Source organism: Rhyacophila brunnea, unplaced genomic scaffold (assembly GCF_057557595.1).
Source record: "Rhyacophila brunnea isolate RB1 unplaced genomic scaffold, BYU_Rbru_1.0 scaffold_12, whole genome shotgun sequence".
In the NCBI taxonomy this organism is placed as follows: domain Eukaryota; kingdom Metazoa; phylum Arthropoda; class Insecta; order Trichoptera; family Rhyacophilidae; genus Rhyacophila; species Rhyacophila brunnea.
In genome coordinates this window covers 38046194-38066264 of record NW_028232774.1, presented here as the reverse complement: position 1 = coordinate 38066264, position 20071 = coordinate 38046194, and the positions used below count along the sequence as shown (strand labels likewise).

Here is a 20071-nt window from a genome sequence, read left to right as displayed (position 1 = left end):
TCACCTGCGGCGCTTTTTCACGAGTATACTAACATTGATTATTGTTTGTCGATATTCCACAACTCCACAATTAAAGTGGGAGCATTAAATTACAAAAAATCGCTATAAAATACCCTAAATTACACTATTTGTATAACAAAACTGTAGATCGTCACACTGATTTAAACCTTAGCGATAGGTAGGGGGCCCGCCGAAGATTGTAGCCTGGGGGCCCGCTTCAAGATGTGGGGGCCATGGACACCATATTCACTTAGTGTAAACAGTAATTATATTTGTATCAGCCACTTATTCTGCGTGTGTCGACTTCTTCGCGCTAACTTATACGCAAATGTAAACATCGCGTATACGACAAATCCGAACTTGCAGCGATATATCACCGAAGTTGAGCTGCTGTCTACTTCTATGTCAAGCATCTGATACATTATTCGTAATTTGACAGCTGGTTATGTTGATATTATTTCGGAAACAGTATGCAATAAATTATTATCCATGATAAGTGATAAAAAGAAGTGGTTAAAGGCAGACGAATTAATTGATCGATATTATTAAATGTTATTAGACTTCACGGTAAAAAATGCACTATTCGGAACTATTTCGAACATCAAAAATCAACTTTTTAAAAGTAATTGCTATAAACACTAGATATAATATGGATAGAATGACATTTTAGCGCTTTATAAATATACTCAATTCACAAGGAATAAGCTTAAATTTTACGTAGAAATATAGTTTTTCCAAGTGAACTCATCAAAATGATTGAATTTTGAAGGCCGTTGAAAATAGTGCACTTTTATCGACTTCACATTTAAAGTTAATTTAAGTGGGTAGGTAGGTAAATAAAACTATCGATTTCAAAAACTATACCTAATTTATTAGTTTTTTTAATTTTATATGTAGTAAGTACCTATAATATTTTATATTGCCAAGATTGAAGAAAGAAAAATATTGATAAGAGAATACAACCGACACAATGTTTTTGAGAAGTATACGAAATAAGTGTCCGAATAAGTTACAATGCCATATTATGTAAACACCGCATATTGAACAAATGAATTTTCTCCAAATGTGAAGGTAAAACAATGCGCTGACAACTCAGATGAAGATCGTGATATGTGCGGATATGACTACACGCCCGCGATGGTCCACATCCCACACTCCACAACTCCACAAGCTGGGTACGAATCCAACATTATTTTCACCCATTTATCAAAATAACAGTAAGTCAAAATTTATTAACCCGGAACATGCTTTACTCATGATCTCTGACACAAAAGCGTTGCGAAAAATAGACGTAGAATAACTATAGACGCGTAGCCCGTCCGCGGCCCTCGCCCCGCCCCGATTACTTACGCGCGGCGATTATTTTCATTTTAGTCTACATTCTGTGCGACGTATAAACTTGTTCGTCTGTTATTATCAGGTACTTCTTTAGTTTTATTATTGCGATTACATAATTTTCAGAAAAGTAAAAATGTTTGAATCCTTTGGATTTGGTTACTTTGACAAATAAATTTTCTCTCGAATTTGGACAACCAGCATTCAGAGAATCAGTAGACAAAGCATGTTCCATGTTGAATAATTGTGAGGAGTCCAGGGAGGCAGAGCCCCCCGCAAGGCGCAGAGCGCCGTGTTTTAAACTCTTACGTGATATTACATACATACAGTGGCGGATTGACGAGTTTATATGTGGTGGGTTTAGCCATTAATTATTAAATATACATACCTACCTACTTTCTCATATTGTATATTATGTACCAAGCTACTTATAATAATATGATTTGATTAATGAGGAAATGAGTAATTTTTCAGAATTAATAATATGATTATCTGAGTCGTTACTTAACCACAGCTAAAAAGTGGGCTTAAAAATATTAACTTAATTAATAGTAATAATTATTATAGACTTATCGTTATCAGTTTTGAACGCGAACATTTTACGCACCTAGGGGTCATTTGATTCGCTCCCCAGTATGCATATACTGACGCTAATGCATTCACATACATTGTAGAACGAGATTTCTACCGCGGCGACGGGATGCGACTGAGTGACCTCACCCCGATCATCGAAAAATAGACGCCATAACTTTTTTAATTTGTAAATAGGTATCATCGTGAAATAGGGCATATTTAATTAATTAATAACTTTAATACTGTGTAATCATCATTATGTAATTACATAATTTACAATCATTGCTTTATTTATTTGTATAATAATAATAAATATCTCTATAAAATTACGACGGGTTAAGATGGTTGAAATAAATTAAATAGTTCATTTAATCATGTAATTAATTAGGTATATCATGACAATGATTAAACTATCGGACTTGTATTTTTGACATTACGCGAGTGGAGAACTACAAGGTTATAAGTGTTTGTCCTTGGAGAAACAAAAGTAACAATGAAGCAGCTTAGAATACTACTTCATTGTTGGGTTTGTTTTTTCAAGGACGAACACTTAGAACCTTGTAGTATTTGGCTCACGTTTATAACGATGCCGGGATGGTCCCTACGAACCCGGTAGAGACGCCCCTGCACCCATAGTATACTGTGTGAACTCTACAGTAGATAATATATCAGTGAGCCACCAGTGTACCAACATGATAACGTATGAACGTGCCCTTGAACAAAGTTGAACTAGAATAATTCCAGAGAAATATTTTCATTCAATTTTATTACGTATACTGCGCAGTTTTGTTTAGGTTCCGTTGAAATAACACTAATATACTCGCACGATACTACATAAAGTCGAACTTAGTTATTACGATCACGGAAAAAGCGAGATCTCGGGTGTAATGAGTAAACATTCGTTGACATTAATTTAGTTTATGATTTTTTCCATACATTTATTCACTTTTATCACGAGCTACTTCTCGGGTATACCGAATAAAACTGTTAATGTGTCGATCGTTTAAAAACAACATTTTCGACCCTAAGCAATAAAATCCGACCGGACAGTTAACTAGACTGATGCCGCCAGGGTCGGATTACGCTTATGACACTAGTTAAGTGTCTATGTATATAATTGGTGTTTTCGCCGACGACATTGAAAAAGTATCCACGCATATGGTGAAATTGCATGTAAAAAATCCAAGCTTTGAGAGCGGAATGCAGAAACATTTGTCATAACTAAAATTTCCTTGGCAGAAAACACTATGCAGAAACATTGTCCTTAGTTAAGATCATTTCTATTGAAGATAATACCATATTTAAAAATTCTCTTTCCTATAGTTTAGGTAAATTATTTTATAATTGTTAAACGAAGACAAAAATATGACAACTGCATTTTATAAATGCAATAACTATACATACATATTAATATTTAATTATAATACTCTTATGTTTCCGTTATAAATCATTATACGTGATTCCACAGGCACCGCAAGATATTTTTTTAACATGGAAACACTAGCGTCAAGTGTCATTCTATCATTTGGCATCTTATATTTCTGCGGGCTGGCGTATAAAAGTAAAATAATATTCTGCAAGTACATGCCAAACGAATTAACACTATCAATATCCATATTGAGATACATTGTTAAATGAATTTGAGTGTATGGACTGTTTTATAGACATGCGAATTTATTTTGACAGCAGCTGTCAGTGGTAAATGGTAATACAGAAGGGGGCGTGTTCATAACAAAAGTAGTCTATGGTTAAGGATTCCCTAACTCTATACTCAGGATTGTCTATAGTTAAGTTATGCTTTTCGGCGACATGTCCTTAGATTGTGCATTTCGCTCTGAAAAGTCAGTAGGTACCTACCAGCGACGGCGGCTCAGCACTTTATTACGATAAGCATCTTCTTTTGTAGTTTATAAATGCCATGCTTGTTTCAGGGATTTTTACGATGGTTTTGAGATTGTTTATGTTCTATGCTTTTATAGAATATGGCGTGAAAAATGTTCTATAACGATATAACAGGTAATGTTTATAACGAGTAAATTCAGTCGGTCTCATCTTCCTCGTAATAAGCAAAGTCAACTGTATTTTATATTTTTGTCTTGTGACACTTTGGCTACCCTTGGTAAAATGACACCATCTTGGTATAATGACATGAATGAGAGAATATATTAAGACAAACCTAATGAAGTATGCCAAAACTCTTAAAACATATAGATATGCCGGACACATAGCTCGTAGACAAGGAAGTCGCTAGACTAATTCCTTTAATAAGCTTTTTTATATACATTGAAGTTAAATTCAATCACTTAAGCGACGGAAAGCTATTAGAAGCCCGAACACGTCCGCTGTCGAGATGCAACCGCATATGCTTTGTAACACCGTATCTTATCACCCGTAATTGCTTATTAAATGTCTGGTAACAATAAGACTGGGGATTAGGAGGTGGGTGAGGAGATAAGGAGTGGAATGGGAACATAAATGGCCCGACCAACATAAACGTGTTAGATTTTTTTATTATATAGTATATCTAGCTCTAATGGTCAAATCAATATGTCCACGAGACGGAGCGATAATTTTGGGTATTTTATGAACCGGAACGGCGCTCCGGTCCATTTTGAGCCCTGGTGTATACTAGTGTGGGTACAGCGCGTGTAACCACGTTTTTCCTATTAAATTTACTGTCATTGTAAACTGCGTGGGATATACACATCATTTCGTAGTATTTAGGTAGGTAGGTGAGGTAGTATACAGTCGATATAGTGCGCAGGTAGCTTACTTACACAAGTTATTTGGTAAAATCCCCAAATAATATTGTCTCTGGTGTGCAAGATCAGTGCTCCGCAACCGGTGTACCGTGAGACAATGCTAGGACGTGTGCCGCGGTGCATTGCTAAAAAAAACACAAATAATTTTGTATATTAGAATTATACAATACTTACTGCATAGCCAAATTTGCGTACATGGCTGGTAATATATTTGAGCACCTGCATGAGCTTAACAATGTATACGAAAAAAAATATAAAACAATGCAAGGTTAGAATGAAAGTATATTGACGTGTTCTGATAAATTAGAAGGAGTTAAGACAAGGATCTCTACAAATGTGTCAAAGGACCTACCAGACCACCATTGAAAACAAACAATTAATCTTGGATCCGTTTCAAAAACATTTAACTTTCCTGCAAAAGATATTTCATCATTACTTTCATACAATTAATACGACTGGATTTTGAATTGAGACACGACGGGACGCTAAAACTGAACTTCGTCGATGATGTTCCATTTTCTATTTTCTGGATTTCGGTTAACAAAGAATATCCTCGGATTTCCGACAAGGCTATCGTAGTTCAGCTCCCATTTTCTATGACATATCTAGGTGAGTAAAGTTTTTCAACTCAAGTTATAATTTTAAAAAATAAGCAGTCTTGCTTGAAGGGTCTTGGCCAAGAACTTCGGTTGGTCTTTCAAATATCAAGTCAAATTATATAAAACTTTTACGTTCATTGAAACAAGCTCGGTTATCACATTAATTAGTTATTATATTGATAATAAAAATACATGGAAATATGTACATTTAGTTCTTCATCGTGTGTTATGTTGTTTGTATATTTAATTATTTATCAAATAAAAACATAAACTAATGTAATGTTGGTGCATGGCCTCTACAATGGGGGAGTTGACAGAGCTCTAGCTAGGGCTCAGGGGAGGTCGGCGTGGCAGGTCAACCAGATAAGTGAGATACAAATTACAATTTTGCTCTAATAGTAAAAAAAGTCGCCTGCGGCACTATTTTACTGCCCTGATATTAATATTTTAAAACATGCGATTATAGGATACAATTTATTTTTATGTCACTCGACAAATAATAAAATTATTCCTAACCCAACAACTAACCATAATTCAAGTGGATGTATTAATAAATAGAAAAAAACGCTAAACATACAATCAATACCATCATTTTTCCTCGAACACCATTTGAAAAACGCCAATTTAGAGTATCACACTGTCTTTAACCTTAGCGATAGGTAGGGGCCCCGCCAAAGATCCTGGTCTGGGGTTTCCCTTCAGGATGTGGGGTCCATGTTTTGGTGTATAAATTGTCTTACGTGTGGTATTCCGTAGAATTCTGAGAAGACCTTTGGTGTGCCGTGGGTGAGAAAAGGTTGCGGAGCAGATATTAAATTTTAACATGGTGTAACAATAAATAATTGATATGGTTGTTTTTAGTAATGGGTGTGTGATACCTGCATCTAACCAATGGACTAAATATTTAGTGGGAAGTAACTACGTGCAACCTGGATACGTTATTCCACAACACAGCTTTCTGAAGGTGGAGTGCGTTCAGGGTACGAGTCGAAGTGCTTCTCAAATATACTGTGATGGTAAAACATGGAACCGCAGGATATATGTTTGTGATGGTAAGAATCTACATTCAGATGTTACGGTATTAAATCTTTTATTTAATTCTTTAGTTCGAAGCAGACTTGTGAAGAAGAGTGGGTCTATTGTTTGGGCACCGCATCAGTTGAAGTATGGCCTTATGGTGGAGAGGGTTCAGAAGAAATTCTTGAGACTCCTTTACTTTAGGTTGTATGGATACTATCCGTGGCTTTATCCAACTGACATTCTCTTAGGCATGCTTACATAGTACTGCAGTCTGCAATTTAGAAGAAATCTTTATTTAGCCACGTATTTTTTCGACTTATACGAGGTATAAATGAGAACTCTGCCATTCTGGGCAGTGTTGACCAGTGTGTCCCTGATAACTAACTTAGAAATAGAAAGCATCAGTTGTTTATTCTCCCAAGGTGCAGAACCAACCTGCCACTGGTAATGCCAATTGGGAGGGCGATAACCATGTTTAATGAAATCGCTTCGGATATTGATATATTCCACTTACGTTAGGTGAATTTAGGTGGACGTTGTTTTATAAGTTTTTAAGATAGGGTCTATCAAAGTTCACTCTGTGTGCTTCCATCTACTTTTTTTATTTTATTATTTTGTATTTTTGTTACTTTATTTTATTTCTTTTTTATTACTTATTGTATTATTAACTGACACTTCTCTGTATTTTTATTTTTAAAAAACTATTTACACTTATTTCATGTCATGGCGTGAATGCTTTGAATTTATAATTTGTTATGTTCATTATATGTAAAATAAATAAATTTGATTTGATTTGAATTTGATTGATTTGATAACCAGCGCTCGAAACGGAAAATTAAAATTTTACGAACCGGACCGGTCGATAATTTACGGGAAATATTAACATTTTTTATGTAATTTTATGAGTATTATATAAGATCAAGTGTGTAAGATTTTTGATTTTTGAAAAATTTTGGCACGCATACCTACGTAAAAAGGTGTAATAATAAGAACGTTTTTTTAACATCTTAAGTCGCATTTAGACCAAGCGAGCGAACGTTTGTTCTTCCCCAACTCCAGCGAAATTATTATGCTCGCTTGGTCTAAATGCGGCTTTAGAGTACCAAAATCGTTTATTTCTTTTATTCAACGAATAATTCACAAGATTTAAGAATGTACTATTCTAATTATTGAACATACATAATTTTGAAAAAGACTTTCTGAGAAAATATATTATAACCAATAGAAAAACCTTTTCTGAAAAAAGTAAGCCACCCCGGCAGGGAATAGAACCCTGCATCTCCCGGGTTTACGCCCCGCGTATTACCTCTATGCTACACGGGGACATACTAATTGCGACAAATTTCAACTATTGGTATTTTTTGGTTTTCAACTATTAATAGTAATTGTTATTGAAGTATTATGTATCTACTTTGATTTAATAAACAAAAATCGATTGCCAAAGTAGCTTGATTTAGAAGAGCGCTGATGAGTGGGTATTAAAAGTGGCCAATAGTTAAAATTTGTCGCAATTAGTATGTCACCGCGTAGCATAGAGGTAATGCGCGGATGGGGCGTAAACCCGGGAGATGCAGGGTTCGATTCCCTGCCAGGGTGGCGTACTTTTTTCAAAAAAGATTTTTTCTATTGGTTATAATATATTTTCTCAGAAAGTGTTTTTCAAAATTATGTATGTTTTATAATATAAGTTCTAACGTTATTTGAAAAATTCATTGGTTTAACCAATTTGGATTGTAACTTGTGGCCTAAGTAGGGATGCCTAAGTTTATAATACCTAATAATTGTGTGAAATCTTTATTTTTAGAAAAATGCAAACCTCTCAACTCACTGACGGTTCAATTTAGATACAGCCTTCCGAATACACCGCAGGGTAACAATGGCGACAATAGACTGCCACATGGGTCAATGGCTATCCCCCGTTGTCAGAATGGACACACATACGATAAGTCCCACCGATCTCTCACTTGCATAAGGGGGTCTTGGAACGGACCCGTGGCTGAGTGCAATCCAAGTAAATACATTATTTACTGTTGCTTGACATATTTGTTCTTTCCTAATATTATTAGCCGGCTCTCACATCAAAACTCGTCGAACAAACCTTCAGAGAACTGAGATCCAGTGTTGCTTGTGAATACCGCGCACATCTACCTAGCGACAGTCGCCCGGAGCCTTCGAAACGACGTATAGACTCAGTTCAAGAATATAGTGGTCGGCGGCGTCTTGCGTTACTCAAACGCATAATCGTGTGTGAAATGTTCGTAGACAGTGTCTTTTTTGGGGCATATCACACATGGTTATACGTTTGAGTAGCGTAAGACGCCGCCGCGCCGTTGCCCGTCCGTCACTGCGGCCAAGCGCTCAGAGCAATGATATATAGAGAGGGCTTATTTTTAGGCAAAATGAAGCCATGTTTCTAGCGTATAACGCACAGTAGAACAACAATTTTATTATTATCAAATTAACTATGCAAAATTATAGGTACCATCGTGTTGCTTCTCGGTATGACTACCAAATTTAACCACAACATAGTTAACCATATTATATTATGTTCTATTAAAATAACTAAAAATAATTACCACTAACTTTATATTTAACACAAAAAATGAATTTCAGCAACACGTGCTCGCAGTTTTTTAATACATGTAATCAGCCAAATCAATTTTTTCCGGCAACGCTTTCAAATTTTAAAAATTCAGCCGTAGAAATTCTATCTTACTCTAACGCATAAAGCGGAGATATTAGCGTGCCGAATGCTTACTCACTCGCACTTATGGTTTGTTTCTGTTCAGGCCTTGCGTATAGATATTTGAATGCGGTAATCGGTGAGCCAGTATAGGAATAACCAATTCGTAGGTGTTTGTATGTGACTTCGACCCCTCGACTCAGAGCCCGAGAAGGATGCAACTTGTCGATTGCAACAGCCAGATGTTTTTTTCAAACGAAACAATCGCATTCGACCAATCTGCGGAGCTCCATTTGGCAACGTGTGTTTTGTTATTTGTATCGAATAACGATGACGTCACATCGACGTATTCGACACGTTTTAAGACGACACGAGTCTTGATGTGAGAGCCCGCTTAGATGCCGAATAGAGGATAATAATTATTGCTCTGACTCCTGACTAATACACCGGTCAATTTGTGAGTAGACGTGGTGGTTTCACTGGTAAGTTGTATGAGCTTGGCCTAATTGCCCCAGGATGCAATGCCATAGTAAAGTTCGTATTTTTATCACTACAATTTTTTATTTTTTTCTGTCTCTACTTACGCTCCTACATTTGGTGTCATTTTACGTAAAGCCATGCAAACTTGTATGCATGTTGACTCCAGTTTTTAGGTAGGTACCTAGCAGTGGTAAAGAGTGGAAGTAGGCTGTCAAGATCCGCCATAAATAGTGCTCATTAAACTTTGTCAGTCATACGTATTTGTTTTCATTGAAATAAGACTACAATTTACAGATGATGTTGGTTAGTTTTTCAAATTCAATCAAACCCTGCCTAAACACAACCACAATAGTTTGGGTATCCTTTGGGTGATCCGAAAAAGTAGTACACACTTTTATTATGTATTGGTTAATGGCATAATTTTAGATATTTTATAGATAAACGAATATCTTTATTTCTACTATGCCTTGGGTTTAGGCATGGCTTAATTGATTTTTAAAAACTAATAAACACTAACTATACATTGTGGTCTTAGTTCAATGGAAACAAATACTTTAACTGACAATGTTTATTATCCATTATTTATGTCTACATCTACCCTTCACCACTGGTACCTAGTTACTTTTTTTATCATGTTTGATCCTATGGACCTCCACAGCGTGGAGGTTTTTGTATTAACAGATTTTTGTTTTTACGAGAAATGGATGTTACCTACTTGCTCAACGTTTCAGGTACATACTCTGACTCTACACAAATTGAAAACAATATGTTGTGTACTTGTCAGCAATGTTTACTATAAGGTGTGCGCGCGCACACGTACCAAAATATGTCCGCACACATGTTTTCATCCCCCGCACAGTTCTCACACAAAAATATTGTAAAAGAAGTTCCGTCCCGTTCTATCGCATACCAAAGCATATGAAAAAAATATACGTATTTTAGTGTTTAGCAATGACCACTATGTTTCAACATGCAAGAAACATTGTCAGTCAGTACAGATATTTCCGAATATTATGCGTTCGAATTCGTCGAACATTGACTTAAATTTTAAACTTTGACATTAAAAAAGAAATTTTATGTGTGTGTTTGTGGGTGGGGGTTAATTTACCGCACCGGATGACACCAACCCTGCACAGATGCGTCGATGATCCGCACAAACAATAGAAAAATTAGAGAGAACGTTGCTTGTCAGACCCAGGACTATTCGTCTTTATTCAGGATATTTTGTGTTTCAGGTTGCGGGACACTAACACCAAAAGGACAAGAAAATGTACTTTCTGGACAAAATGCCATCAGAGGGGAATTTCCTTGGCACGTAGCAGTATATACTCAGTACAAGCAGAAAGGAGAGGGCTTGCCTCCCAAATATTGGTGCGGAGGGAGTATCATAAGAAGGAACCTGGTCATCAGTGGTATGTTGAAAACAAATGCCATATAATAATATTACATTCTTAAAATAAATTTAATTTATTGAGGATTCATGTATCTACTGTTACTAGATATCGAAAATGTCTAATTAAATAGAGTAATTTAGTAATGGAATACGTAAATAAAATTCAACTATCCACGTGAAAGATGCTTAATAGGGTAACGCGGCGTCTTCCATGGGCGAAGTCGATGCAAACGCGATGCGACGCGGCGCGGCATGGAAATATCAAACACATGGAGTGGCAAATGAGTGGCCTACGTGCAGATTACGCCCGGCGAGCGTTGCGAAGCGCCGCGTGGCTTCAGCGACGCGATCAGTTGGTTTGATATTTTTGCGCGAACGAACGCGGCGCGCTGCGGATACTCATTGAATATCTTCATACAGATGATGAAATTCTCCATGAACGTATCTTTCTAAATACATAATATTAGTTCCACTTCTTTGAGATAGATATTTATGTAAAAAAAATGTATTTAAAAGCTACAGAAATATGAGTTTTCAAATAAATAAAACCCTTGCGTCCGTCCATGATGAATGTGCATTGCCGACTAGTAGGACAACATTGCCGCTTTGCATCGTTTCGCGTCGTTATATCGCGTCGCAATCGCGTTCGCATCGACTTTGCCTACGTAAGACGGTGCGTAAGAAACATGGCCATGTAAAAATTTAGTAGGAAATAAAATATGTATGCCATTAGTTAGACTTGGTGTCAAACTGAGGCAAAACGCCATGGATTGCAGAGGTTATCAACATCTGATACCGCACCCCGGTAAACGAATTGACGAATGACGTTGCCTGTGAGGTATTTCTAGGTAAACGAGAAAAGAATGAGACAACTGGGCGCCGCACTGTCGAATGAAATAAATAGACGGTCGTTACGATTTTATACAGAAAGTAGATGAGGAATTTTAATCATTTTCCATCTACTACTTAGTAGTTTTAATTCATTTCGCTAAACATGTGTTTTTATTATTGCGGATTGAGAATTATCATGCCTGAGGTTTTATATAAAAATAAAATAACTCTCTTCTCATTGGAAGTTAAACATAATATTATGCACAATATCATTATTTACGTGTGCATATTTAAGTTCTCACTAAATATTAAATAATAATATAATAATTTTAATATAAATAATAATATTAAATACATATTTTTAAAGTACTTACCTATAATTCACGAACGTCTATTTATTTTCGAAATTCATTCGATTGTGTGGCGCCCAGTGTGCCGGCGCTGCGTCGTCCTAGCCCCAACGAGAACGTCTGCCCAAAGAGACGTGCGTCAAGGAGACGCGCAAAAGTCGTTGTGAAATATGAATAAATATAAAAAATGTATCTTTATAATATATTATATACCTATATAATATTGTAATTATAAGTAGTAACTTATTAACCTACCCTCAAAGTAGCTGGTATTGATGGTACATCAGCGGGTCTATTCTATACAAAAGGCTGTTTTCGTCCGCTAAAACCGCTAACTAGGGTATGTTTGTATCAAATTATTAACACGTATTGTAACAATTACAATTAGCTGGTATTAATTGTTGCAATAAATGCTATATTTTAACGGCATGCCCCCTGCCTGTGCTAAAATTTAAAGCATGAGCGATAGAGAGAGAGCGAGAGAAAGACAGTTTCGACTGATTAACTGATCACAATACAATTACAATTATAATATTTTAATATAAAATGTATGAAATAAATACTAACACATTATCACGTTAGCACGTTAGCGGTCGATAGTCGCCTTTTGTATCGAATAGACCCGCTGGCGTGCACACAAGGGGGGGGGGGAGAGATTCGGGTACGGACAAATTCTCATACCCAATGAATTCGACAAAATATTCATTAGAATCCGCTTTGTTATACCAAGAATTTTCCAGGGTTTTTACAAGGTGGTTTCATGGGCACTGGCGAGTCCAAATCAGAAATACCAATGTGGGTATACGAATTGTTTTCAATAAGACATTTTCACGTTAACGTGTTCGTGAGTTTTAACGAAATAGTCTCCACCACGGTGTAATAACTAAGCTATGAAATTTATTTAGAATTTAGCTGATTTATATTATATAGCAGGGGAAGCCACACTTTTTTTTCTAGGATCGACTAGTTGATAAAATTATTTATGGCGATCGACTGATATCGCTTGTAATTATATCATTCGAGAACAATAAAAACTCCATTTTACAACGTTTTTCTTAGCTCGTATTCTTATTTGTCCGGTACAAATCTTGCAATTGATTTTTAACTAACTTTCCGACTAGCTAGACATTTGAAACTTTTATAATATATATCAGAACACGATGCCAATGCATTTTTTAAATACTTTTAGCCATCTTTAAGTAGAATTGATTTAATTTTCAGTTAATTCTGTTTTGTATGAAAAGTTATTTTGGAAGAAATCCGTAAAAAGTAAAACTATTATTGGCAGTGGCGCACTCAGGATTTAATATTGGGGGGGCCCAAGGAGGAGAAAGTAAATTAGTCCCATAGGCTCTTTTACTTCTTCATATTATTATTTTTACATATTTTCACAATACATGGCTGCATATTTGTACAGTTTCTCATAGTTTTTACTAAATTAGAGGCATAGTGGCGGTAACCGTTGAGCGTGTCATCAGCGACTGGTGGATTGGAAGTGACTAACAGCGACCATGCTGGATATGTGCGCCTAGTATGCCAAAACATTACTCAGATAATATCGGCTGTGCTACCCGCTTGGTCTAGAGAGCTACAATATTTATGCTGAATTCCATTGAAAAAATGTTCTTTTAATTTACACCACCACCGACTGTAGTGGGTGTAGTCGTTCTTTTCGCCGAATGTTTATCGTCAATTTTTGGCTTTTTAATATTGAGTTCCAAAATATCAATTGAAAATGAACAAAAAAGAGTTTTATTCCATTTAACTTATTCACAAACCTACTCAACACAACACTATTTCTCGTTTATCGGTCTTTTGCCTATTCGTGTCGCATGGTAGATAACGGGCGTCGGCCCTTAAAAAATATAACTGCCCGCTCAATAAACTAGATACATTGCCGTGTGATGCCTACTACGCAAGATCTTAATAAATAACAAGTGTCCCTGAAACTTAATAAATAATGTGTAAACGCGGCCACGTGGCAATAATATAAAGTGTAGTGCAAACCAGTTAAATGTTGCGTGCCCTCAAGTAACCGACATGCGTAACCCCCGCCAATTCGGTGTATTGTATCTCAGTCATGCTGAACCTATTTGGGGCCGTATGTATGAGATTCCCAAATTCTTTATAAGCTATTTAACCGATTTTCCATCGAATAGCTTATAACACTGTTTGTGACGTAAGTGATCTGACGTCACGCGCCATTAAAAATGGCTGCCTCAGGTGTCACTTTCAAATGTCATTTTAATTTTGCATTCATTGCAACAAACGTTTGGTTGAGGCCCTTGTTCGTTTTGTAGATTCTGTAAAATTGCGAACTTTAAAAACAGTTCCTAGTCGTGCTGTTTACAAAATACGTATAATTTTGATCCCTAGTCTATAATCTAGACTAGATACCAGGTAACTGATAAAATGCCTCATACCTATTTCGCTTGCGATATTTCTCATGGAGACATAAGATGGACTTACGTAAGATTACGATAAAATATCTCCGCTAAACCACCGCAAAAATATGTACCTACTGCTGTATCTGGCATTAAAATATACAATTGGAAGTATTCTGCGTTCTGCAAAATATTATGGTACCTACCTACCTAGTTAATTACTGTAAGATAACTGTAGGTAATAAACAAGGCACAACTCTCAAATATACTGGAAACATCAATAGTGTCATACGGTGATTGGTATAAATGATAATATTATACAGAGATCTTTACATATTATTGTCTAAATCATTTGCATTTTCTGTCTTTTATTCTTATTCTGTTTTGACATTTCATAATTGAAGTGAAGTTAGTCATAATAATATTCAGTATTGCCACCAAATGTATTCAGTGTTGCCACCAAATAGAAAATTTTACTGGCAATACAACCTTTCGTACAGTAGAATAACTATAAAATACATGTGATAAAATAGCTGATAAATTATTTAAGGTTCATAATAATTATTCATGTATAATTATTAAATTTATATGGTACAGTTCGCACACTTTCAGACACATTTACAATTTCAAAATTTTGAATTATTTATCGGGTAATGAAATTTTATAATACGAACACCATGACACATGAGATGTCACATTCGTGACGTCACTTAACAGCTAATTACGTGTGTACTCATGCATACAAACGTGCAGTATATAGCCTATAAGGTTTTTGGGAATCTCATGCATACGACCCCAAGCTTGTATAATTTAGTGTAAATAAAATTGTAACTCCGCGCGGAGCCTTCAAATTAAATTTCTGTGTTATAACTGATCCTGTCCGCCATGATGCCAAACTGACGCCAAACCTGAAGTAATGCCCGATGAAGGATCTTACCAGCCTACATGTGAGTCTTCTTGGTCTCGGTATTAATATATATGTAAAAAATATAAAAACGCTAAATTTATTTTCGTAAATAGTGGCCTCGTATGGAGTCTTTGCCATTGTAGATAATATCTCAATTGAAATAATCACAACGGTACATCGTCTTCAAACTATTCAAAACCACACCAGTTTCTTGCGAGAGATGCATCGACCCAGTTTAGGAAAAAGGGCGTAACCCTCACAGAACAAATTTTACAGGAGGGGCAAAAAACATTTTTTGAATGATTTTAGTTTAATGTTAAAAAAAATAGGCACATACATTGGGTGCATGATGATTGATGATTTGGTGTAATATATTTTCATTAAAGAAGTCATTACAAAAAAATCAATAAAATTGAGGATAAATGCTTTTTTCCTTAAATTAAAACTTAATTAATCTCAATTAAAACCTGTATTTAGATTAAAAAAATTGGTATTTGCGGCTTACTTCCTTTTATAGAACGTGTATTTAGTTGTTAATATCTAATAAAAGCACTTTTCGAAAAATCGAGGGTTACGCCCTATTTCCTAACCACAGTCGAATATTATGTTGTGTCATTTTATTTGGACAGTTACATAATATTGTATTTGTGTCACATGTTTCGACAATCTATTTTATACAATATGTTACAATGCTTATATTTACATTAAAAATGCCCTGGCCTACGGGCAACGTAGCGCGTATTGCCAAACGATATTTTATTTAATTTTTCTGCCTGGCCGGCGGATAAGTAGGATTTTGCAATGCACTTCCGCCACTCCACCCATAGTATAGTGAAGAAGAAGTATAGTTAGCATCACAAATGAAACAATCGCGAACACAGAATTTGAGAAAATCATATAAATATATTGTGACCTCATTGGGGTCGAACCCGGAGCCCCCGGAAGAAAGACCAGTGCCTAACGCACTAGACCAGAAGAGCCGTCTTGTATCACGTAATTCTACAAAAAATACGTTAATTTTATCTATTACAAACAAAAAACTAAACCTATTTAAGTTAAAATTTAATTAATTATAATATCAGATGCCATTTAACTAAGAAATAATTACACGACAAAAAGAACTTTTTATATTCAATGTTTTTAAATTTTCCGTTGAATCATATAAACTTGACTTGACTAGCTTAAACGATCAAAAAAAATGTACTTGATAGAAATAATACTGAAATGTCATCTTGACATGTCATATTAATTGATTTCCATAGTAACGCACGTCTATATTAATAATTTAGTTTTTAGGACCCCAGAAGCAATAATGGTATCGAAATAACTTTTCATACAAAACAGAATTAACTGAAAATTAATTCAATTCTACAAAAAAAATGCTTTGGCATCGTGTTCTGATATATTCTATAAGTTTCAAATGTCTAGCTAGTCGGAAAGTTAGTTAAAAATCGATCGCAAGATTTGTACCGGACAAACAACTACCGGAAAAATAAGAATACGAGCTAAGAAAAATGATATAAAATACGACACCCGACAGGATTTAAATCTGTATCTGCTGGATTCATTAATGTTACGTTGCTGTTATGGATCTGCTGTTTCGAATGAAGATAATAATTATAGGTATATACTTATATGAAATCTCGTTGAATGGTAAATTAAAGTATTTTGTAAGAAATTTGAACAAAAATAGTTTTAAGTTAACAACGAAACTAGATTTTTTAGTTATAAATCGATTGCAAGATTTGTACCGGACAAAGAGCCACCGGACAAATAAGAATACGAGCTAATAAAAAGGTTGTAAAATGAATGTATTTACAAAGTACTAAACTTTATTATTAAATATTTAAAAATATTTTACAAATCGCAGTAAACATTTAGTTTTGGGGACTCAAAATCAGTTTGGGCTCGGAGCCTACTTATGATATAAAATGAGATGTGCCCTACTTTAGAAAGTACCGTACAAATTTAAATATTATGTCATTGATGGATGGGTGGAGATATAGTGGAGATATATTGACACTGAGCATAATAAATTGTGTATGCCAATTTGTTTCAGCTGCTCATTGCTTTTACGACAAGAACACGACAAAACCTTTTCGCCCCGGATTATTCACCATAGCAGTTGGGAAGATGTTTATTGAATTCGACCATATTGAAAGTATGACGGAATCGGAAATTCAAATATCTGAGGTACCCACACTAGTCTAAGTATACAATAAATTTTAATATATAAATGAAAACCACAAAAGGAAACTCCACCACTTGATCATGTGTTATAGGTAATTATTATTATTGATAAAAAAACAATAACAATATTTCGTTCTGGAGTTTAATTTTTGAATCAAGCATTATCATACAATATATACCTCTACCTAGAGTTGGGTATTTCCCGAGAAAATCTCAATCTCGAGATTCGGGATTTCCCGAAATGATGAAATTTTGAATTCTCGAAATTCGGGATTTCCAGAAAAGAATTCTCGAGAAATCGGTGAATTTCAAAACAACCTATAAAAATCCTAAAATCAGTGTAAAAACAGACAAATTCCGAGAAAATATGATTTTTTTTATTTGTGTAAGAAGACAAACAAAATATAAGTAGGAAAACAAAAATAATTCAAAACATTACTTATTAAAATAGAATTTCAAAAAACACAGACTGTCAATCGCTGCGTCTGACAATCGCGTACGCTTTCGAGATGCAAAATTCCCTGATGTTGCAAAAATTGTACTCATTTTGAGTCGACGTTGGCTTAGTTGTGTTAAATTCCCCGATAAGTCATTGTCTAATATTCATCAATAATTTTGTGTTTTTGGTCCACTTTTTCCATATGGAATTTTTTTTTTTCAATTAATATTTGATAATAAAGAAATCCCGAATCCCGAGAAAAGATTCTCGAGATCCTTGATTTCCAGAAATGTTAAAAATTCCAATTCTCGAGATTCGGGATGGAAAATCTCGAAAATTTCTCGAGAATTCCCGTCGGGAAATTCCCGAAACCCAGCTCTACCTATACCTGCTTGAAAACGCGAAATAGCTTCAAAAGTAAGCTTAAAAATTATAGCTTCGAATGGTGTCCGATAATGCAACGGAAATATTGTGTGGACATTTATAATAGTCGCGTAAGAGTCTGCATTATTTTAGTCTATGTTCTCCGTGACAGCTGATGACAGTTAACATATAAACAATAAAATAACATAAATATGGTAATAATGATATTATCATACTTTATTATTAACCGTTATAATAACATTAATAAAGCGAGTTATTAGCGATTGTGACTTCATTTCTTAGAATTTTACCTGACTTTTCATACTGGTGATGATCGCATTCTCAAAGTAAAATTACCATTTAAGCGATATTACTACTGCGTTAATCGTATAAGTAAAATCACACCATTATTTTTGAGAGTTTATAGGTTTACACGATAAGCCGAAGATATATTATAATATAATTTATTAAATTATATACCTATACGTATATTGATATAATAATAATGTTAATTCGTTCTCGTTTCCTATGATTGCAGGTGAATGAAATTAAAATTCCAGATAATTATGACGGCGAGACAACCAGTTATCAAAATGACTTGGCTATATTGATACTGGAGACGCCGCTGAACTTTTCTCATTTAATTTTACCAATTTGCTTAGATTTCGACAAATCCTTCGACGATATACAGACTTCCGCCGGAGTACTAGCTAAGGTATGAAGTATTCATTAGAATAGTAAATCTCAAATTACATTGGCGGATTCTCAAGCCAGCCGTCGCCTCGGATCGTGAAAAGTCACTTTTGAGACGTTCTCTGGAGTCGTGACCGAATTGGACCAATTCGTATATAAATATTACCATACTAGCAGTATCACCCGGTGCTGCCCGGGAGTTTAATAGTTTAATATCTGAAAATAAAAATTCTAAATTTAATACGTAGAGTGCAAAGGATTGAATTTAAAAAAGTAAAAAAATATAATATTAATGATTTTTATTTTTAACATAATATAGTACATTTTTGTACATTTTTTGCATTTAAATATCTTAAACAGTAGTACATATGTATTTTATTATTTTAAGGCTTTTATATTTAATATAAATATCCAATCCATCATTCTAGGGCTTTTCGATATACAATATTTGTGGCTTTTCCATTTGATGCCAAAATATATAGATTTTTACTACTCCCCACTCTTGATGCCGCTACATATAATTGTCCATGAGTGAAGCATTCATATCTGAAGCACCGCGTCGCCCGCGCCGCGCCGGCTCGGTTGGCTCCCTGCCGATTAGCGATTCTAATTATACAATTGGTGGGTCGGGATGTGAAGTCAGATAAGTCACAAATTGTCATTTTGAGATATAGAAAAAACAAAGTTCAAAAAATTCCCCACATTCCCCTAATTATAGTTTTGTTTTTTATGAGTAACAAATTAAAGTACATGTAATTGGCTTTCAATTATATGTCCTAGAAGTATTCTAACTATTTTGTTTAATTAAAACTTAATTGGTTTAAAAAAAAGGGAATTGACTTATTTGGATTTGCACAAAAAATGATTGACTTACCTTACTACGCACGAAGTAATATTATTATTTTTCCATAGTAAATTCGACTAATATTAGCAATAAAACACAGATTTTATACATAAATCTTATTGGTTTATTGAACAAAATATGTAAATTTAAAATTAGCATTTTAAAAACTTTAATGTTATTTAAGTAGTGAAAAGGCACAAAAACGTGAATATTATAAAGTTTCAT

At 34.8% G+C, this 20071-nt stretch overlaps 1 protein-coding gene across 1 annotated transcript in view; it reads left to right on the top strand.

The window, feature by feature from the left end:
- LOC147078141 (modular serine protease-like) overlaps window positions 1-19030 on the top strand; it is a 38400-nt gene extending 19370 nt beyond the window's left edge. The window contains exons 2-4 of the mRNA XM_085940179.1: window positions 10688-10864; window positions 17377-17510; window positions 18848-19030. Coding sequence (XP_085796305.1) covers window positions 10688-10864; window positions 17377-17510; window positions 18848-19030 — 494 coding nt within the window. The remainder of the gene's footprint in view (window positions 1-10687; window positions 10865-17376; window positions 17511-18847) is intronic.
- Window positions 19031-20071: the final 1041 nt, after the last annotated feature.